Source organism: Patagioenas fasciata, chromosome 10 (genome assembly GCF_037038585.1).
Source record: "Patagioenas fasciata isolate bPatFas1 chromosome 10, bPatFas1.hap1, whole genome shotgun sequence".
In the NCBI taxonomy this organism is placed as follows: Eukaryota; Metazoa; Chordata; class Aves; order Columbiformes; family Columbidae; genus Patagioenas; species Patagioenas fasciata.
In genome coordinates, this window is record NC_092529.1 from 8,581,497 (window position 1) to 8,603,589 (window position 22,093).

General features: G+C 53.9%; 3 protein-coding genes across 18 annotated transcripts in view; 1 reads left to right on the forward strand and 2 right to left on the reverse strand.

The window, feature by feature from the left end:
* IP6K1 (inositol hexakisphosphate kinase 1) overlaps positions 1-11,341 on the reverse strand; it is a 37,662-nt gene extending 26,321 nt beyond the window's left edge. For 2 of the 7 annotated variants that reach the window (XM_065845481.2, XM_065845479.2), the window contains exons 1-3: positions 11,186-11,341; positions 10,706-10,760; positions 6,167-6,266 (exon numbers count right to left, since the gene is read on the reverse strand). The gene's annotated coding sequence lies outside the window, so the exon portion shown is untranslated. The other 5 variants (XM_071813055.1, XM_065845480.2, XM_071813057.1 and 2 more) reach the window with 5 other exon arrangements.
* A 1,211-nt stretch (positions 11,342-12,552) lies between these two features.
* CDHR4 (cadherin related family member 4) lies at positions 12,553-19,473 on the reverse strand. 9 transcript variants are annotated; one of them, XM_071813053.1, is made up of 20 exons: positions 18,784-19,473; positions 18,386-18,406; positions 18,041-18,237; positions 17,807-17,969; positions 17,648-17,733; positions 17,424-17,519; positions 16,797-16,900; positions 16,588-16,724; positions 16,343-16,508; positions 16,108-16,249; positions 15,762-15,864; positions 15,330-15,542; positions 15,110-15,249; positions 14,885-15,029; positions 14,608-14,810; positions 14,381-14,520; positions 14,251-14,286; positions 13,118-13,184; positions 12,989-13,019; positions 12,553-12,843 (listed from the first exon to the last, which is right to left on the reverse strand). In XM_071813053.1, exons 1-20 carry the CDS (start codon positions 18,848-18,850, stop codon positions 12,788-12,790), a joined length of 2,313 nt encoding a protein of 770 aa, XP_071669154.1. In that variant the 5' UTR covers positions 18,851-19,473; the 3' UTR covers positions 12,553-12,787. The 9 variants fall into 9 exon arrangements, with proteins under 9 accessions (XP_071669154.1, XP_071669152.1, XP_071669149.1 ...); XM_071813051.1 differs by having other exon boundaries at positions 12,989-13,184; positions 16,108-16,216; XM_071813048.1 differs by having other exon boundaries at positions 12,989-13,184.
* Positions 19,474-19,609: 136 nt separating this feature from the next.
* On the forward strand, positions 19,610-22,065 carry INKA1 (inka box actin regulator 1). 2 transcript variants are annotated; one of them, XM_065845685.2, is made up of 2 exons: positions 19,610-19,778; positions 21,127-22,065. In XM_065845685.2, the coding sequence occupies exons 1-2, from the start codon at positions 19,728-19,730 to the stop codon at positions 22,003-22,005; spliced, it is 930 nt and encodes a 309-aa protein (XP_065701757.1). In that variant the 5' UTR covers positions 19,610-19,727; the 3' UTR covers positions 22,006-22,065. The 2 variants fall into 2 exon arrangements, with proteins under 2 accessions (XP_065701757.1, XP_065701758.1); XM_065845686.2 differs by having other exon boundaries at positions 19,672-19,920.
* The last annotated feature ends 28 nt before the right edge of the window (positions 22,066-22,093 follow it).

The window sequence follows — 22,093 nt, forward strand, 5'->3', positions numbered from 1 at the left end:
CATCTGGAATTTCATTGCTGAAGGGGACTTTAATCTCACATATGTGGGCACAGATATACCAGGGCACTTCAGCAGTCTGAAGTGACTTTGAGAGTGAATGGATGAGCACCTGCATTAGAATTTTCTTACTATGAAGATAAAGCTGAATGAACATTTTGCTTTAGCTACACCTGGCTTTTTCTACATGAGGAAACTGACACCACTTACATTTGGCAGGTCCCAAATGGCATCATGTGGTTTTACCGGACAGCCCGGCTTTTGTCTGAATGCTGCTAAAACACTTAAAGCTAGGAGAAATACAGCTATTCTTACATCTCTCCACTGAAATTTAACAGGTCAGCAAAGTGCTCAGCTGGTTTGGTTAAGAGAGTATTTAGATAATCATAACCTGAGGTCATCCAAATGGAAAAGAACTAGGAATAGGCTCCTGTTTTTGGTGCTTCCACTGAACGTTTCAGTGATCTAGGACAAACCATTCGGTCCTGGTGTACTTGAGCCACTGGTAAACTGGTTTTGAAAACACCGCCATGTGATGATCATTTCCTTTTCCATGATCCCACTACACTCCATTTCAACCTAGTTTTACCTGATAATTAAATTCTCAAGATTTTAAGAATTTGTGTCCTAGTCTATCAACAATTGAATTGAGTTTGTCAATACAGACTTGAATTAGGGCATCCCTTGCAAGTGAATGTGGTGCTGCTGTGTTTGGCTGAAGAACCAAACCCTTTAGCAACTTTTCTGCTCAAACGGCAGAAATAGAAAAGGACAAGCGAGGAGCACATCAGTTCCAGGGAAAGACTTCAGAGCATAAAAGCAAGATTATCCAAACAAATTCACTTCATCCTGGTAAACAAATTCTTCTGCCAAAAGCACAAGGAACAGCTGTTATCTAGTGGTTTCTTCTGCTAACAGAGTTCTGAGATACTGACATTAAACAAAGTTTGGGGCTTTGTTAAGCTTCTGAAAAAGGTCAGAGAGGTAAAGAAATCTAAGGCAATCAGACATGTCCTGAGCATTGATACAATTCAGAATACAATTTACTGCATGATAAAGGTTGCCCTGCAATGCAGAATGGACACCCATTCTGAAATAAGTCTAGCAAGGTTTGTAGGGATAGGTAAAAATCTTTTACCAGGCCAGCTGATAGAAGGTGCCCTCTACTGCTGCTGCAGCCCCTTCTATTTTTACACTGCTGATGAAAAAATTAATTCAGCTGGAAAAGGCATATTTTGGGGCCCTACTTTTCTACCTAATCCTTCTTTCCTTAGAAGAAGCGCCAATAGCTCACATGCTAGTCACAATGACAAAAGCACTCATATCACTGTCTACCTTCTCAACACCCCAAGCAAAACAAGCTTTATTTTAAAAGTGCGGTTTTACCACTGTAACTGTATCTACATTGAGGGATTCCACTGGCAGAGCTGCAGTAGGCAAGGGTGAACACGCCGATTAACGCAGCTGTCCCAAGCATTTGTAGCAGAAATGACCTTATAAGCACGTCCACAGGGAGCTAAAGCCACATAATCACATTGCAAATCCATGCCCCCTGCTTGATATCAGTTTAATTTTCCTAAGCAGATGACCCTCAAGGGTCACAGGCAAGAAAACACGAGCTCTAACTTCCCAACTTGACACTTCATCACTGTGATTTCTTTTCAATGAGAAAGTACCAAACAAAGGTACATTCTCATATACAGTACATTATCTTGTATGGTCAATCCACTAAAAATTAAAACAAAAAATAAAGAAAATTAAAAAAAACCCCACAGAGCAGAAGAAAAGAGAAAAATCTGAGCTCCATATTAGGAAAAAAAAAAACCTCAATGCAGGTGCTGCAAGAAAGTAAACAATGCCATGGAAATACAGGTATAAAGTGTAACATTTTTGTTCTGAGGTTTTGAATAAGAAATAACTTACATTTTCTGTCATAACAAACCTACTTTAGACACAGATAGTCCACTAAAGCTAGTACATAATTTAAGTAAAACATATGACACAGTATGTGATGGCCCTCAAAGCTAAGGAGCAGATTTTGTCTGAAACTAGCTACAACTCTAAAGCGAATTTCATACAAGGATACTCTCACATCCTTTGTGACATTAAAAAAAAAATAATCCAACAGGGCAAAACATACAGGACACACAGCTCAGTGTCATGGAAGGGATTTTGATCTGGGCCTTTTGTTATCCTGTTACTCTTCTGGGGATCAGCATAATCTGTCAGACTCTCATACTGAAAAATCTTAAAGCTGTTAAAATACCTTGGGGGTTGTTTTGTGGCTTGCAGTATGCTCTGGGAGGTAAAGGGTAAAGAATTAACAGGCACCCCCAGCCACCTGAGTGAAAATTAAACGGCATCAGAACCTGAGGCTGTCTGCTCAGAAGGTACACGAACTGGATGGCTAGTCATAGCTTTGAGCTTGGCAAGGTGCTATGCATTTTGAAGGGCAAAAAGACAAAACCGGGCATTTTAAAATGTCCGTAAGATCATTTTACCAGATCAGGAGCCAGCTCTGGCATCCTTTGGTACCTTCTTCTAACAAACCTCACGCTTCCAAGGGATCCAATGTAACCCTACCTTTGCAAAAAGAAATATTCAAGGAGATGGAAGCTCCTAGATGCCAAAGATGCAGTTCCTGAACACAATTCACCCTGTTGTATTTCTTCAGCTCCTTCCAAAGTAAAGGGACCTTTAATACTCCAAAACTTCATTACTACTCCCCTTATACACTGACACTGGGCAGCTGGGTTCTTGGAACACTCTACCATACCAGCCAGTTCTGTTCTGAAGGTCTGAAACAAGAAACTCCTCCTTTTCAAGTGAACAATCAGACAGACGAAGCCTATATTTAACTATTCACTGCAGCAGTTGCAAACAAGTTCTTGTAAACACTCTACAGGTCACAAATTTCCAATATCTTATCTAAATGTTAAGCTGCTGAAGTAGAGCTCAAAGCTCTTTCCAACAGGCTTTCCTGAGTGCCACTTACAACTGAGGTCGCTGGCTGAGTAACAAAGCTGTAAAGCCAAAGCAAAAAGAAAATAATGTGTTAAACCTCATTTAATGTCAAATTTGCTTGCATCTAATTATTAAGTACAGCACCTGGTATTTATATATAAATAAGTTACTTTTGCCTCATATATTAAAAAAGCACAGCACACATTCACTTGGAAGACACACAGACTGTGGCAAGTTTGCTTTTAATAGCAGGTCTGTCTCAAGCGCATAAAAGCTACCTCGATTTTTCACACCTTAAAATCATCTCGAGATACTGGAAAAGTGTGTTGCAGCTTCTACAAAACATCAGTTTGCTAAATCAGATGAATTCTCACAGCCAGCTAGGTTACAATACATGACGGGCTATATATAGCAAGGGAAAGCAAACTTACTCTTTAATTTTCTTCTCCAGTCCATAAGAGGTGCCAGAAATGAACCCTCTCAGACTGAAAGACACAAACTAACAAGCAGTGAGGGTGGAAAATAACATACAGTTCTCCTCTTCGAAGGTCATAAGAAAACTGCAAATGATAACAAACCTGAAAGAATAGAAACTGCTTTGTGCTCACAGAAGAGTGAACCTGCCAAGCTCACTACCACAAGACACTGACCTTACCAGAATTTTTTAAAGGTTTTGAATTTTCTTCTAGTTGTCATGTCACAATATGATGAAATACAAAAACCACAAAGTCTGGAAGCACTTTGTAATCTAAGTCGTAACCTTTAACTGTCAGGTTTCAGGAAGATATTTTAACTGCAGTGAATAAAGAGCTCCGTTTACATTTGTCTAGTGAATGATACAATACCCTTAACTATTTTAACTAAGAATATTTGAGTCTAGCTACACTTGCAAATCAGACTTAATTTTTAAGACAACTGTGTTTTGTTACTAGGTGGACCAAGTTGTCAGCAGGTCCACTGTATTCTCAACTGCTGAAATACATATGGAACTGTCACTCCTAAGGATGCTACACGAATCATGAACAGACCACAGGAACAGAAATACCTGTGATCTTACTTAACTAAAGCTAAAAATAGTTAAGGGGAAAACCAGAAACCCTTAGTGCTGTATGGGAAAAAGAAATACCAGAGCACATAGCACCTGAGCGAGAAAAAGTGAAAACTATTCAGATTCTGCATAGTGCAAACCAGCGGTACCTACTCAGTTTGGCTAGCAGAGTTAGAGGTTTTCTCTCCGTTCTGTAAAACCAGAAGATGCGTAAAACATGCCTGATAATGCTTATTGGTTCAGATTTAGCTTAACTTCAAATTTTAATAACTCTATTCAGGTCAACACTTGTGGTTAAGAACTGCAGAATATTTAAGACCTCAATTACATAAAGAAGATTTGTACTCAGCCAAAGAAACTGGCACTTGCATAGCACAAGGAAAAAAAACAAAACCAAAAATATTTGGTACAAATGGGAAATAAAGCAAACCATTCCAATATTTGCAAAAGTAAGGTTATCCACAATATACATTTACTTAAAGCAAAATCCACATACTCAAGATTAACCTGATGTGGGGTTTATTGTGGGAGGTGTGGGGATGTTCAAGAAACTATCTAAAAAAACCCTGTAGTGTTTCAACACAAAGAGAGCTTCAGACTGCTTTAACAATATTTTTGAGACAGATTCAAAAGACTGACATCTGTGGGGTAAGAGAGTCAACTCCATGATCTAACAGGTACACCTTCTTCAGATCTGCCACGTAGCTTCACACACAGTCCATGGTTTGGAAAACTGAAATACACTCCACTAGGCAGCAAGTGTTCCGAGTGCCTTCGCAAGCTCCGGAACTTTACCAGCATTACTTAATCTACAACAGTACCCAAACCAACACAAGAGCACAATTAAACCTCATCTTCCGCAATAGCTCTGACATTTTCATCTAAGCTATTCTTTGGTTTGATTCAGCTACTGACTAAGACATGGGACTACACAGCCCTTAGGCTTCTCTCCCCAATCCTTCCTGCTTTAAATAACTCACTGACATCTGCATTCACTGGTGCACTGATTTTGGTGCTCAAAGCTGCTTATCGCCTATAGTTAGCTGTAATGAGATCATGACTGTCTCCCCACACGTTCTTAAGCTGCTCAGACAGTACTGTCAAAGGACACAGAACAAACAGCCAGCCCTATCTTCTGCCTTTCTAAGATTTCTAAACTCACTTTTTTAAATGCTTGGCAATACTTTTGATACCAACAGTGGACAATACTAATACCAATTAAACATTGTGATATTTCACATAAACCCCCTCTGGCGGTTTAAGAAACGGGGAAAATGCAGCTCAGCATAGAACTAAAGGGAGGGGGAGAAGATAAATGTCAAAGCAGAACAAACACTTTACAATATTTGACCTTTAGATCAGCACTTAAGTCAGCTGTGACAAAGACACAGCAGCATCGCCTGCAGAGAAGGCACCACCCCTGGAAGGCAGCTGCGGAGCTTGGCATCTTTTGTCATTACCTGTTGCACTTCAACTAAGCAAAGACAGTCAGTCATGTAGGTCAGGGGCCTTCCCACCAGAAAAGTGAACTATGCGACACAGCCACTATTTAAACCCACAGTCTGTCAAGAAAGTGACGTCATTTGAGTCTGCTGGCAAACAGCTGCTTTTACCACAGGTACTACTACTGAGTCATCTCTCTGTTGATAAAGAACTGGGGAAAAAACAGGCATGCTAGACTTTCTTCCAAATTTAGAACAGCACAAAGCAATCCCTTTCAGCCCAGAAGACTGTCGAACCAGCCTATCATGTTGCAGCTAACTAATCTCAGAAAAGAAAAAATAAAAACCAGACAATGCTAAAGCTCCAAAATCATCATAAGACAATTCAGCTGCAATTCAGCCACCTAAATGGCCAGAGCTGCTAGAGAATAAGAGTTAGCCTTCAAATCTTGGAAGCTTAGCTCTTGTTACAAAGAAATTACACCGATTTGCTTAAAAGTTAAGAAATATAAACCAGGACTAGTGAACTTACCTGGGCATGCCTGTAGTATCCTCCAAGGACGAGAGCATACCTCCCACAAACCATACCTACCTATACTTACTTGAAGAGTAAAATTACAAAGTGAGAGCTAAAAAGCAAGCAGCTTCTTTCTCTTTGCATGGTATTTAATGTGGCTGCAGCATATGTATTCTGGGCAAAACAGAAAAAAGTTACCTTAGAGATGTCACCCAAGCTCTCTCTGTTGAGCAGTCACTGGAATATGGAGCCAACCTCTCACAATCAAGAGGGAGCAGGATGCCAGAAGCAAGTCAGCCTGGAAGATGTTGTATGGAAATGAGTTAGCAAGCACTAAATTAGCTTCTATTTAGATCTTTACTTGCTCATCAATTCAGAACACTTGAGAGCACACTCTCCCTCAAGTCTGGACCACAATTCACAGCAAGCTCCTTTCAGGATGCAAATGCTCTCACTCATTCCTCTGGACTCTGACAGATGCTCTTTACCACACATACCACTGGGGGCTGAGGGAACCTCTGTCCCCGGCTGCTGCCTTCATCCCTCAGCTGAAGATGACCATGCAGCGGGTGAAACCAAATAGGATGCGTGCCTGTTCTTCACCTGCCCTGCTTCACAAGACACCGATGTATATTAATGAAAAAGGGCTCAAGTATATTAAACTGTGGCAGCCGAACAGGCACTGCTGAAGGCCCTAATGTAATACACGGGAAGTACCGTTTGGCAAAGAAGCAGGACAGCTGGTAGAGTAGATAATCTAACTACAAAAGCTAAATCAGAGACAGCTTATCTATTGGAGCTCTCAACCACGTGTAGTAACATCCTACCAGGATAGGCATATTACATCTCATAACCTTTTTTACTGCTTTTATCAGATCTGGTTGCCACAGATCTTCTACTAATATAATTATGGCAGCTACACCCATCCTATTTATGAACAGGAACAATTGCACCAATGTTAACTACCATCAATATCGTTACACAGATAGAGAGGCACCCTGTAATAGCAAAGCTTACTCCTTCACTTCCAGAGAACAGGACAAAATCATTTGTTGCGAATGAAACTGAGCACATACTGACAAGGGTTATGCAAAATAAAAGAAAGCTTAAAGAAGCTTGTTTTTTATACACAGTTAATGCCACTCAAAATGTCTATAGACAAGCCTACAGAAATAAATGAAGGCAAATGACTTGCACCTTAGTACTATCTGCAGAGCGGAGTTCACACCGAGGTGAACTACAGAGGAAGCGCAAGCACCCCAACATGCCAATTAAGAGAACTGCATCCATTAGAAAGTACATCTGCCCGAATGGCACACTGGGAAAGCCAAAAATAACAGCTGCTGCCACATCAGAACAGCACAAGCACTGCGTACAGGCAATGCCTGCAAAACAGAAACCAAGCAGCCATGCACAAATGCTTCCTCTTCCGCCCCCACCACCCCTGCGACAGCAGCAACAAACCTGAGATTAAACACTCACCAGCATCCTGCTCTGCATTCCTGTCACATCAGGAATGTAAAAGAGGGAGACTGCTAGCTGCTTCTCCATACATCTGAAGGGTTCCTTCAGTTTGCAGCAAGTAATACAAACACTTGACATGATTCTTGCAGAGGTTTCTGTCGCATTTTCTTCTTTCCTTTCACTCCTTTTCTCTAGCTCACCCATTTCAGAGCTTACAAGGGACACCTTGTATTTACTAGGTTTTGTTTTGATACATTCCTTCTCAAAAAAACTGAGAAGTCAGAAATAAAAGCAGTTGTTCTGAGGCAAGTCACATTATATAAACAAGCACAGAGCCACAGCTCTACTGAGCTGCCACAGACAAACTCTGCAACTCAAGTTCAAATCTAAACCCTGCCCGGCACCAAGATTAATGGTGTGACACTGTCAAATGTAAGAGTAAACAAATCAGGTTGCAGTTTTCTCTCAATACTGTCTTCTGAGTCTATAAATCCCAGGGTCAACACTCAACTGTGATGCACATGTCTCAAACACGTTATAAGCTAATTCCCAGTGAGCAGGCTGGGGGAACCCGACAGCAGCAAGTGAAGTGCCTGGATTACAATGCGATGCCCCAGCAATGGCCCAAACAAGGCCTCTGACAGATTTTCTATAGCTTCAGTATATATCTGCATTTCAAACACAGATGGAAGAAACATACCTCCTATCAAACACAGACTGTGAATATTCAACTTCAAACTTACCACCTACATTTCTTATTCCAATGGAAACAAGACAGTGTCACCCCACACCCCAGTGCGCCAGCCAGAACTCACCAGATTTGTGACAGCCTTTAGACACAGAGAAATCCACTAAAAAAAACTAAAAAGATGAGTGATTAAACCTTTTTACAAACATTTGGTGATCCACTGAACCAAAGACAGTGTGTCCTGTGAGCAGGTAGCCAAGAAACAGCTTTACGCTTGTATAGGGCTCATCATCGTGCACAAGTCAAGCTCAACAAGGTCACATTTTCAGAGCTTGATAATTCTACCCAAAATGAACAAGCTCCATACGTGGGGGAGGAAAGGAGAGAAGAAACACACTAGGCACCTCGAATGGGATGAGAATAGCATCCAACTGCTTGATTAAGAAGAAATAATGCTTGTTCAGAAGGCTAATTAACTGATTAAGGGTGCAGGTGCTATGTCAGCCTGGGCATTTTCTAGCCTCAGAGTGCTTGTGATTCTAACCTTGACTTCTCACTCTGTGCAATGCCACACAGAATAACTTGCAAGTCAGTTGACTTGCACAACCTATCATGAGATGGGATCCCAAAGTGCATCTAATTTTGCCTTCTAGAATATTTTTACAAGGACATGCCCAGTACTGGCATCCCGACAATAAAACACAGGATGAAACTAGTCACAAAAGTAGCAGGAAAGAAGCATATGCACCACTGTTTCATTTAATTTTTAAATATATGTAAATTTTTTAAATTATATTTTTATATAACAAAATAAATATATAAAAGCACATTGCTGCACTGTTTCACAGTCACAGTGCAGGTTACCCTGAACAAGAAAAAGATGCCAATCCGCCACCACTATGTTCCCACCATTGCCTTTGGACCAGCAAAATCATTTAAATGCCTAAAAAGGTGAGGAGATTGAAAAAATGCTGTTGGTCTCCAGTTTGATCAGTTCCTGAGTCAGGGAACTCTCATTCCCCTATGTACAAACACCCCAGCTGGCACCAGTGACAGGGTAAGAATCTCCAGCTGGTTGTAGTCTATACTTCCATGAGCTTAAAGGGACTCTGAAGCTACACATGGGAGGTGGCACAATCAAAACTCCTGGTGACTGGAGGGTGATCCTAGAAACTGTCCCCTTTCCAAATAGCAAATCATGCTCACTTTCTCTTTTTCTATGTAAGAAACACCAAAAAAATGCCAAAAGGGACCTCCTGGATAACCACAGTAGAAACTAATCTAGGAATGACATAAGTCCTGTTCACTAGAGTCCTATCGGCAGCATATCCTGCCCTTTCCAGCCCTGTGGTACTTCAGCTTCCCCCTCAAGGAGCCAAGGATCACTGCCCCTGCTCTCCCAAAAGTCCTTATTAGACAGGAAACAAAAGGCCAACAGATCTGCCTGTCAGGCTCTAACCAGGATGGCACAGGTTGATCATCCACACACCTAGAAGCGGTTGTGCTGAAAATGCTGGGGAGGGTCAGAAACACTCTCTAATGCTATCAGAAAAAAAAATGAGCATTAGGACAATCAAAACATCGACAAAACAGGTTTTACACAGTTGAAACAGCAACTCAATATAATCTTGCTACATAGAGAGTTCACACATAATCCTTTTGAAACATACCACTTTCCTTCCAGCTCCAAAACAAAGCACTTACCTTAGGTCAGTACTAAACTAACCCAGCCACAGAAAAATATTTCTCAATCTCAATCACAAGAAACCGTTACATGGAATTAGGACGTCCCTAATAGGCCTATTTAGAGTCATAGTGACAACATCTAAAACATTTCCAAGCTCCTGACAGACTTTCTACAAAGAGGAAATCAAAGTCTTAGTTCAGTGATATGTAACAAGTATTCTTCTCCACTGAAAATCTGACCACACGCACATAGGTCAGTATATTTGCCACAGATGACAGACAGTTCAGTGCAAAGAAACGTGCACAACACATTAAAGCATATTATTTCATGAGACAAGCTACCAACTAAGTTTACACAAATAGGCCTACTAACTATAGAAATATTACATTAACAACGAAAAGAGACCCAAGCCCACACCATTTTGGCACCATTCACTGCTTCGTTAGCAAAGCCTAATCTTGGAACACAGCTCTGGAAGCTCTGAATACCAAGTTAAGCCAGGTGAACCTGAAGGGAGGAAAAGCAGATGAAGCAGAAACACAGGCTGAAATGAGAAAGGCAGCAGGTACTAAAGCACATCACCAGAAGGAAAAATGGGGGCCTTGCTGATTCAGAGCTTTAAGATGGAAGGACACTTAGCCTGGCACCAGTTTCAATTCAGAGTAGCTGAAAACTGAACGGGAGCCATTACCACCTCTCCTAAACCAAGTCCTTTTTGGAACCACCGGGGAGGGTTGTTGGTGACAGTCCAGCTCTGCAGACTCCTGAGCACATCTGTCCCCAGGGACCGCCAGGCATCCTTCAGTGCCCCAGCTGAGCAGCGCGCGCCCGCCCGCACTCTCCTCTGCGGAGCTGGTCGGGACGCGGGAAGGGCCCCCAACCCCACCAGCTTCCTCACCATGTTGGACTCATGGTCCCGCCGCGGTTCCCGATCTCCGTCCTGTGCGCAGCCCCTGCAGAGGGAAGGGCACAAAGGGAAGGGACGCTCGATCTGCCGGGCAGGGACCCCGGCTCCCAGCGCTCCCCCCACGCCGGGGAACCCCTCTCCCGCCCCAGCTGCGCCCCGCACGGCGCCAGGGCCTCACAAGCACCTGCAAACATGGGGCCGCGCCGGGCGCCCCCGGCCCCTCCTCACGGCTGCACTCCCCGACAGGTCTGTCTCTGGCTCACTCCCTACGGCACGGTGTTGGGTCTCTGACTCACCCCGGCTCTTCACGGAGCTCCCCGGCTCCCCAGTCAGACCGCGCCGGGCTCTCCTCTCTCCCAACCCCCCTCACGGGGCCGCGCCCGGTTCTCGCTTCCTCCCCTCACGGCAGCGCGCCTGGCACAACCCTCCCACCACTCAGTCCGCCCCAGGCCCCCGCCCGCTGTGGCTCACCAGGGCCGGCCCTGCCTGCTCAGCCGGGAGCTAGCGACACCAAGCCCCAGCGCCGCCGCTCCCCGCCGTTCGAATCAACAACAAGATGGCGGCGACCAAGGGGGCGGAGCCCCGTGCTGGCCGTCATAGCAACCGCGCCGTCCAAAACCCGCCCCATCGTCTCTTGCGGCAATCCAAAGCCGAGCTCCGCCCTCCGGAAGCTCTCTGGAAACGTTGATAGGCCAAAACAGCCGCCACTCCGGTGCAGAGTCGCTCCGCCGCTTTCCGTGAGCGGCCGTCCAGAGGCAGTCCGCGCACGTTGGACACACGTGACGCCCTCTAGTGCCCCGCCTCCCCTCAGGCTGCGCCGTCTCATTGGCTACCCGCGGGCGAAGGGGGCGCTCAGCCAATGGGCGCGGGCCGCGGGCGCTGCCCGGCCGACGCGGAGCCACCTGGCGGGGTGTGGGGACAGAGAGCGGGACCGGGCTCACGCCTCAGCCACGCCGCCTGCCCCCGGGGCCTTGGGCGCCTTCGTGCAGCGGCGGTGCATCGCGCCGGGCTAACCCAGCTCCCCGCGTCCTGGATCCGAGCAGCTCCTGGCGCTTGGCTTCCCCCGCCAGCCGTGCGCGTTCACACACCGACCCGGTGCAATAAAGGTTTAACTCCCAACAGTTATAGTTCTGTGGGCTCGGGGCAAGCGGGCCCCCAAGCGCAGTCACATGGGTGACTCCTCTGTGAAATTTCATAGCCGGTTCCTGCCCTCCTGTCTGCCCTCGTAGCCACCTAATCCCAAAATCCACCTCCATCCTCTGACCTGCCAGCACTTCGTTTCCCGGAGCTGCCAGGAGCTCTCCCGTGGCGCGCTTCTTTGAAATTCAAATTACCGGTTTGCCACCTTCCCGCGCTCACTGACTTCTTCAAAGCACTCTCGCCCATTCACCGGGCCCTGCTAACTCACCCGCGCGCACTAATTCACTTTTCCTCCTAATTAAGAAACCCATCCCCCGCGCTGAAGAGCTGCTCGTCCCTCCTGATTGCGCCTGGGAGCACTCAAGCAAGGAAGAGCTTGAGAAGGACATGGGACATAAGGCAAAAGTTTCTCAAAATTGCCAATTATGAAGTTTTCTTGCCCCAGCTCACGTCTCTGCAGAGCGCTGCCCTGGCTGGGTGACATCCAGAGGCTACGGAGACACTGCTGTGACTGGAGCAGACCCCACCAAAGCCCTCGGCACATTTTTTGCAGTGCCAACCCCATCCCAGGGCCAATGCTGCCGTGACAACCATCCTGGTCCCGGCTTATGCCACCCACATCCGTGACTGGAGCCGACACTAATGACAGTGACAGCAGGACAGCCACTGGCGGGACTGTCTGCCCACAGCACTCCCTGTGGCAATCACGGCAGTGAGTGCAATCTCTGCCACCATTTATTTGGGCTGAGCTGGCTGGAGTGGTTCAGGGGATGGCTGCACCCTGTGGTCATTGAGTTCAGCCACAGGGGAGGAATCCCCTCCCTCTCCCGGGCCCAAGGGCTGTGTTGGGTGTCTGCCGGTGCCCGGTGCTCTGCCCAGCATGGCCCACAGGGAGCTGCAGCTCACCAGGAGTCCCTTGCTGGGTCAAGCGACTCAGATCCAGCGCCGTGACCCGGTCACGCTGTTGAAGAGATAGTCCCTTCCAGTGCCTGAGGTGGGAGGCAGCACTCAGCCCTTGTCCTGTGGGAGCTGCCCAGGCATTGCTGCCCCATGCCCATCCCTCCCATCCCTCAGACCCCTCTGCCCTGAGGGACACAGCCCAAGGCTGCAGGGGCTGTGGGACAGGGCACTCACATGGGTCCTGCGCACGGCCATCAAACTGCCCCTGTGCAGAGGAGAGGTGAGTGCAGGTGCTGAGTGCCCCAGGGTGCCCACCCATGCCTTGGCAGGGCACCCACCCTCGCTGTTGTGACATACACTCACCATGCTGTTGGCCTGGGGGTGGCCCTGCTCCTCCTCACTGCCCCTCTGCTCCTCCACATCCCAGGAGCTGTGGAGGTGGCGGGGGGGAATACATAGTCAGTGAAAGCCTCCCAGCCTTGACCCCGAGTGATGCTGCCAGGAGCGGGTCACCAGCACGGTTTTGCACTGCTGGCTGTGCCACATCAAGCCCATCACCCCAAGTGACTTCCACCTACCTGATCATCCCCTTACCCAGTCTGGGTGGCCCTGGGTGCTGAAGGGGATCGCAGTCAGGGCTGTGCTCCCCAAGCATCACTACATTTCAGCAATGCCCAAGAGTGGAAGCCAGTCTGACAGCACACCTCCGTGTGTCCCCATGTGCCCGTGCACACCGCTGTTGTGCTTGGAGGACAGTGTGCTGGGGAAAATGCAGCGCCACAGCCTCCTTGCTGCCAGCACTGCTCATGGGGGCTGAGCCCAAGTTTTCTCCCCTTCATGGTCACTACAGCCCTGATGCCACCAAGCAACATGTCCCCAGCCTCACCAATGAACATGGATCCAGCTGTGCATTACCCTGAGGTGGTTACGCTGCTGCAGACAGCGGTCATCCTGCCCACAGGCTTGCGTGCCTCCTCCTCACCATGCAGATGCCCGGCACAGGCTGGGCCGGCTCCAGTGCTTCCTCAGGCTCTCCCCTCCGCCACCTCTCATCCCTGGTTCATCCTCTCCAGGGGTGTGTAGCCTGCTCACCTCCTCCCAGGGCACCTTCCCCAGCAAATCGGGGCTCCCCCTGTGAGCAACCCCCAGCCCTGGCACCAGGACCCAGCCCTGTGACAGGTGGCAGCACTCACGCTGTGCCATCCCACCCTGCCCACCGCAGAGCTCCTGCTCCAGCCTGGTCACTGACATGGCTGTCACCCAGCCAAATCACCGTCTCTGCACCCATGGCTCCCATTAGTGCTGCACCCTCACCCTGCGGCAGAGACCATGCCGCAGTGCAGCAACCCACAGACCATAGCCAAACATGCGGTACGTTAAACACACTCCACGTGCCGTGTCTCCCTGGCTGCCTGCAAGGACACTACAGGAGCCTGTGCAACATGCATGGCTGCCCCTTGCTGCCGATATGACCATCCCAGCCACCCAGCACCCACCTCTTGCTCAGGAGCAGCTTGCCAGGGTCTCGGTTGCTGCAGGAGGAGCAGAAGGCAGCCGTGAGCCCTTGGCCTTGCTCACTGTGCCATGCCATGCCATGCCGTGCCATGCCATGGGGCCAGGGCTCACCTGCACAGCAGGTTCCGGGCTGCGCAGCCCAGGGTGGCCAGCAGCAGTGCACCAGAGATGGTTAGCACGGCCACAAACCAGGCCACCGGGTGCCACACCGCCTCTGTCCGTGTGATGACCAGTGGCTCCTTCTGCAGCGTCTGCAGAGGTGTAGGGTTGAGGGGACACGCCAGGGTCAGGGGGTCTGAGGGACTGGGACCACTGCCTGGCCAGCAGGCTCTGCTCACCGTGTGCAGGGGGGTGGTGCTGGGTGGCACTGCGGTGCTCTGGGGAGTGACGTGCACCACCAGTGCCACCACAGTGCTGTGGCGGGGGCCACTGGGGCCACCCCACACCTCCACCAGCAGCATGAAGGTGTGGGGCTCAGCCAGGTCACCAGGGAGGTAGAACAGGGTGTTCCCCTCCAGCCGAAAGTGCCCGTCCTCGTTGCCTGGAGAAGAAGGTCTGCTCAGGGCCACATGGCAGTGATGGGTTGGGCTAGGCTGTGGCTGGACCACTCCTCACCTCCAGTGATGGCATAAGCCAGTGTGGCACCATTGGGGCTGGCCTGGCACACTACGCGGGTGACAGGCTGGTGGCCGCCCAACCCAGCCATGATTCGCAGCTCCTGCACCTCGGGGGTGCATACCGGCACCTGGGCCGGCACAGCCTGCCAAGAGGAGAGGGAGGTGGTATGGCACCCCCGCGCTTGCACCCACCACGGTTCACCTGAAGGGCTTGCACTTGCACCTGCAGGCGCACGGTCACATCACACAGGCAGCTCCGCCGGTTTGCCGGGTCCAGGTCATTGTGGGTGTCCGTCAGCCGCACCGTCAGCCTGTAGCTCTTGTGCCGCTGGGAGTCCAGGGGTCCTACCACACGGATCTCACCTGTGGGGTAGCACAAGCTGCTGGGCACTTGTGGGTGCCACAGAGAGCAGCAGGGGCTGGGGATGGGGCTTTGCTCTCACCATGTGTGTCAACGGAGAAGGGCTGCGCGGGGCCAGGGCCCGCCTCCAGGCTGTACTCGAGGCTGTCCCGCGGGTAGTCACGATCGGTGCCGGTCACGCGCCCCACGGTGCTGCCAAAAGCTGCCGTCTCCATCACGGTGAAGGTGGCACCGTTTGGGCATACCGGTGTGAATTCATTGACGGGTGTCACTGTCACGAGCATGGGCACGCGGGCTGTGTGGCACACAGTGGCTCAGCTGTGCTGGCACCACACATCGGGTGGGGTGTGCTCGCCCCGGACGGGCTGGGGGGCATGGGGACAGTGGCACTACCCTTGGCATCTCAGCATCAGCGGCAATGTTTCCTTTACAACCTGCTGGTTTTGGGGTTGGGAAGGAGCTTTTCCCACCTCACCCATGACCTGCTCTGTCACACCCCTCTGGGGACACTCACTGCTCTGTGAGGGCTGCCCTCCCACCATCACCACAATGGTGGCTGTGAACTGGAAGCCCATGGTGTCTGTAGCCTCTGAGTCGTAGTCCAGGGTGGTGTTGACCTGCCAAGCCAGGACAGGGGTTGTCAGGCAGAGCTGGGCTGTCCCACACAGCCGGGGTGTCCCACAAAGCTGTGCTGTCAGGGGAGCAGGAGGGAGCGAGGCAGAGGAACGGGCAGGCTGAGTGGGGCAGAGAGCCCTGGAGAGCCCTAGCTGAGGACCCAGTGTGACAGCACATGTCAGAGGGTCCCCACAGTCCTGCTGCCTCCCCGCTGGGTCCTGGCTGCTGCCCGCAGACCCACTCACCTGCAGCTGTGGCCCGTCCATGCGGAAGCGGGAGCGGGAGGCAGGAGGTCCCTCAAGGGCATAACGCAGGTTCCCCTCAGCTCCAGTGCACCTCAGTGTCACCAGCGTGCTGCCAGGGGACATCGTCTCAGGTACCTGGGACCTGCGGCGGGGTGGCCATCTGCTCAGCTTCTGTCCCCGTTGTCCTGGGCACGGTGGAGCACTCCCACACCCTGCTCCCCACCCCAGACCGTACACGACGATGGCTGGGACACAGCTGGGTGCCCGTTGGTCTGTCCCCTGTACAGTGATGTTCAGTGTGGCAGTGGCATGGTCGGTGGGGTGCAAGGCGTTGTAAGCCTGGACAATGAGGTGTGTGTGGGCCACCTCCAGCCGGCGGGTGCTGCGGATCTCGCCTGTCACTGTGGGAGATGGCACAGCTTCACACTGGGCACAGGGTGCGGACGGGGTGGCCCTGGGGATCCCCACTCCCACACTCACTCTCATCGATGGTGAAAAGCACAGGTGCCGTGGGAGCCAGGATGGCATAGTGGATATTGTCACCACTGGCACGGACCTGCGTGACCAGCTCCAAGGGGCCGGTGCCCTCCGGCACTGTCACAGCCTGCTGCAGCTCACTGTGGCACAGACAGGCAGGGTGGCATGGCCTGGTGCCACCAGCACTCCCAGCCCAGCCCAGCCCCACTCACAGGAATGTGACACGGGGACGGCGCGGTGGCAGCACCTCCACTCTCACAGCCCCACTACAGTTGTGCCCATGGTGGTCCATCACCTCAATCTCCAGCCTGAACGTCTGTGAAGCAGCACCAGGGCGGTCATGGGACAGCCCCATGTGGCACCAGGAACAGGGTTTGGGATGAAGGTAGAGGTACGGATTGGCATCAGGATTGGAACGGGGATGAGAGAGACAGGTAGGGATGGGGAGGAGTATAATAATAGGGACAGATACAGGAACAGGGATGGGATGGGATGGGATGGGATGGAATGGGGACAGGTACACAGACAGGAAAGGTGATGGGGACAGGGACAAGTATGTGGCTTGGAGCAGGGACAGGGATGGAGATGGGGATGAAGACAAGTTGGAGATAGGACTGGGAATCGGAATAGAAACAGGGATGAGGATTGAGACAGGACTCAAGATGCAGAAGGAGGTGGAGCCGGGGACAGAGACAGGGCTGGAGCACTCCCAGGGCTGGGACAAGCCAGGAGGTGGACTGGAGGAGCGGGATGGGAATTGCTGTGGGCAGTGCCAGTGAAGTGCTGAGCCCAGTCAGGCTGAGAGGCGGTTGTGAGAACCTGGGGACGCTGCTGCCCACCTGGATGTCCTTGCTGGGGTCAAAGCCGCTGGCAGGTGCCAGCACCAGGCCCCGGTGGGTGAGCATGAGTGGCGTGTCATGATTTCGGAGCCTGAACTGCAGTGAGACGGGCAGTGAGAGGAGGGTGGGAACCCCTGTGCCCTCCTGCACATCCAGGGACCTGCTGTCCCCAAGGCTGCTCTTGGTTGTGGGGGCTTTGGGCCACCGGGGCAGACATCACTCACCGTCAGTCCACCAAGTGGCTGGGGCAGCACCGCGTACAGAGGTGTCCAGGGCGCCACGTCAGCCAGCACCTGTACCACATCTCCCTCTGTGGCACAGAATGGCCATGAGAGACCAGTGCCAGCTGGCACCCATGACCCCCGCTGCCCCCTGGCTCCTACCTACGCTGGCGAAAGGGGTGTCACAGCGCAGTGCCTGGTCTGCTGTCACCCGGACAAAGAGCTGTTTTTCCACCTCCTCCTCACCAGGACAGGCAGCCCACAGGGTCAGGGTGTATTGGTTCACCTGGTGGGCATCGAGCTGTGCACCAGCACGTAGTGTCACCTGCCACAGGGACACAGAGCTCAGCGGGATGCTGGCAGGCTCCTGCCCTGCTCCCCATTCCCCAGCCGCACCTCTGCCCAAAATGTGGTGGTGGCTACAGGGTCGGCGCTGACAGCGATGGGGTTGAAGGGGTGGCCAGGGTCAATGCCATGCAGGGTGACGTTGGGACTGCTGCTCGTGTTGCTGCAGGACACGTTCACCTTGGCCACAAGGGTGCCCGGTGCCACATCCTCACTCAGGGCCACCACACGTGGCAGGTCAGGCAGGTCTGGCAGGAGACCCCAGGGACCGGCCTCACACCCAGCTAGTGCCACCGATGGCTTGCCTGGCTGTGCTTAGGGAGTCCTGCTCCTGCATCTCTGCAAGCACAGATCTCCCTGCCAGGTGCAGTAGGGCCCAGGGCACCCCGCTCTTACCTGTTGCTCTGACAAAAGTCCCTGGAAAGAGAAGAGAGTCACCCCAGGCTGCCAGGTGGTGCCAGCAATACCCTGGGGAGGCCTCAGAGATGCCCCTGTGAAGCTCCAGAGATGCTCCATTAATGCCTGGATATGCCCCTAAGATGGCCCATTAATGCCCTGGTGGTGCCCCAAGGATGTCACAGCGATGCCCTGAGGACACCAGCAATGCCCTGCCCATAACCCAGCAATGTCCCTTCCCTGCCCAAACCCAGCCAGGCAGCTGCCAGCCCCTCTGCCTACCCCAGGCTCAGCCTCAGGCACAGGGGGGCAACTGGGGGGAGCCCATCCCCTCTCCCCCTCCCTCAGTCCCCCACTCAGGGTCTGGCAAAGAGTGCCCCTGACCCTGAAGTACCTACCTGGCGCATAGAGGAGAAGGAGAAGGAAGAGGAGGAGGAGGAAGATGAGGTGTCTGTGCATGCCCATGGCTTGCTGGTTGTTTGGGACAAGCTGGTGCCCGTTGCCAGGGGTGTTGGGCACCACCCCGACCCAGCGTCACACCGGCTTCTGTGGCTGCCAGCCCAGCCCTAAGGCAGGGACTGGGCATGGCCCCAGTGTCCCCAGCTCCTGCACACATTCACTCACAGCCCCTCACCATCCCCTCAGTGCCAGCCCCAGCTGGTGGAGGGCAGGCAGGCAGTGATGCTCCGTGGGGTTTTGCTGCCTCACCATACTCAGGAACCGGGAGAATTAGCTGGGAGGTAATTTTTGGTCGTGTTCCCCTTCATTTGCAAACCAGAGCCTCTTGTCCTGGAATTCCTATTAATTGCTATTAGCTCCCAATTAGTAGGCGCTGTCAGAGCGCGGCCCCTGTGGCCGGGGTCACCTTTCCCTCCTCCAGCACCCAAACTCGTTTTGGCAGTGCGGTGCCCGCGAGTGCCTCCACCGGGGCCTTTTAACGCGGTTACCTCCTGCGCGCCCAGGGACCCCCGCTGTTCGCGGGTGCTGCCAACCGGGGCACTGGGTGCTGCCCTCCCCGACCGCTGCCCCGGGTCCCGCCCCGCCCGGCGGTGCCCGGTTCCGTGGTGCCCGGCGGTGCCCGCGGCCCGGTGGTGCCCGGCGCGGGGCCCCGAGGCGGCGGGGCGGGGTGGGGCGGGGCCCCGGGGCGGCGGTGCCGGTGCCGGTGCGGGCCGGGCTCACGTTACGGCGGCCCCATTGGCTGCGGTGGGGCGGGGCGGTGCCGCCCAGGCAGCGCCGGGAGGCGGCGGGCACGGCCGGGCGCTGCGCCGCGCTCCGCTGCTGCTGCTCCGCCACCGGCACCGGCGGGACCGGCAGCGGGGCCGGGCGCGGGGCCGGGCCGGGCATGCACAGCGCCCGCCTGGACGCCGTCCCGGGTCAGCTCGGCGCCGAACGGGTGAGTGTCGCCGCGGGCACCGAGAGGGGACAGGGCCACCCTGCCTGCGCCCCGCCGCACCGCCCGGGCTTCGCTGTGATGTCAGGGTGCTGCCAATGACATCAGCGCAGTGACATCACGCACACGGCCAAGGCGGCACGGGGTACGTGGGCGTCCGGTGGGACACGGGTGGCAGTGGGGACACGGGTGGTGGTGGAGATGTGGGTGGCCATAGGACACGGGTGTCCAGCCATCAGGGTGCCAGCAGCACCACCACCCTGGAGCTGCCACCTTGCTGCCCACCTGGACTGCCCCAAGGGGACCAGAGGTGACAGGGTGGCCCAGCCGGCTCCCCTGGGCCTGCCACACGCCTACTCAGCTCCCCGCAGCCGGGTGTGCCGGCGTCCCTGGCCAGAGCCGGGACAAGGCAGCTTGGAGCCGTGGCACATCGCCAGCAGGGCTGGCTGAGAGGGTCCTGGCTGGCAGGAAGGGGGACGAAGATTGGGATGGGGACAGGAACAGGACAGGGGCAGGGTGCTGCCTGGCCAGCAGCTCTGTTGGGGCCAGCTGGAGGGGGCTGCTGTAAGAGGCCAGCAGAGCAAACCCTCCTGCTCGTTCATCTTGCCGTGGCTCCAGCACGGAAAGGAAAGCGGACGTAACTCCCTGCTTTTGGGTTCAGACAATAGGAATTCAAGAGCAAGGAGCGGCCCAGCTGTGGGAGCCAGCCGCCCCTTCCAGCGCCCGCCTGGCCACGTTCCCTTCAGCCCCGTCTCCCCCACACCCCTGCGCTCCCTGGTGTTTTGGGGGGCCCCAGCCCTGGGTGCAGGCCTGGGTGCACCCTGACATCACCTGGGGTGTCCCCAGCTGGAGGGCACAGGGTGGGTGCAGTGGCCCTGCCAAGGCGTGGGGGGAGCGCCCCACCCCAAGCACTTGTGGGTGCCCTGGGGTTGCAGCCAGCCCTGTGCCACCAAGCAGGGTCCTTCTGACAGGGGTCCCGGCTGCCATCCCACCAGGGCAAGGGGAAAATGAGGGGCCAGCGGGGGGGCAGCGGGATGCCCAGCTCCTACGTGCCGTGGCCCTGTGTCATTTCCCGCAGGCACAGCCAGGGCTGGGTGCCTGCTTGCTCACCCGACATGCTGCTGCACGCCGGCCGGCTCCATGCAGGAGCCGCGGGAAAGCGGGGCCCGGGGCTGTGGGCAAGCTGGGACCTGTGCCCCGCTCCCTGCACCCTGCTGCACACCCGGCCCCGTGAGCCAAGCCCCCCCAAGCCGGGACTGGGAGGTGCAGGGTGCCAGGGGGGTGGGATTGGGATTTGGTGTGCTGGCTGGGGGAGCAAGGATGGCTGCACTGACTTGTCCTTTCTCCCCAGCGGTGCCGGCAGGAGGCGGGGGCGGCACTGCGGGCGCACATGCCCGGCACGCGGCAGGCGCCACACCAGCCGGGAGGGGCACCGGGGCCGGCCCCCCGCCCCCCGTGCCCCCCACGCCCCGGTTCAGCCGCGGACTCAGCCTGCAGCTTGGAGCCGGGGGGCGAGGAGGAGGAGAGGGGCTGCCCAGCTGCCCGCTCTCCCCCAGCCAGCGAGCGCAGTCTGGAGTTTGACTCAGGGTATTCAGAGGCATCGGGGGGCACATGGCGGGAGGAGGAGGTGCCCGTGCGACGGAGGCACCCACCGCCCTGCCAGCGGGCACACCGGCTCTCCGCTGGCCCCACCGCCCCACCACCCGCGCCCACCCGCCGTGCCCGCCCCAAATCCACGTCGGACGCCTGCCTGGAGCAGTGGCGGTCGCTGGAGCCGGCTGACACACAGGACTGGACTGTGGCACTGCTGTCGCAGAGCCGGAACCGGCAGCCCCTGGTGCTGGGTGACAACTGCTTCGCTGACTTGGTGGAGAACTGGATGGACCTGCCTGAGGTGGGTGCTGAACCCCGGCGCCGAACCCCCGCCGAGCCCTCCCGCCGCCTGGCCAAGCCCCCCGCCTTCCTGCTCAGTCTCTCAGGCAACGTACGCCGTAAGCTGGCCAACATGGCCCGGCCCCGGGGTGCTGAGGGTGCGCGGCCGGGGGGCCGTGAAGCCACCAAGCGTTTCTCCTGCCCGCTGGGGCTTGGGGGGCAGCCCAAGGGTGCCTGCTTCCACCAGTCCCACAGCAACATTGCCCAGCTGGCCACAGACTTCCACCGCTTCACCGCCCTCATGAACAGCCGCAGCCGCCAGCCCATCATCTGTAACGACGTTATCGGCTACATTTAGCCCTTCCCACCGCTGCCTGCACCCTCGTCCACTGTAAATAAACCCCAGTTTTGTACGGTATGGGCAGAGCAATGGTTACTGGGGTGGT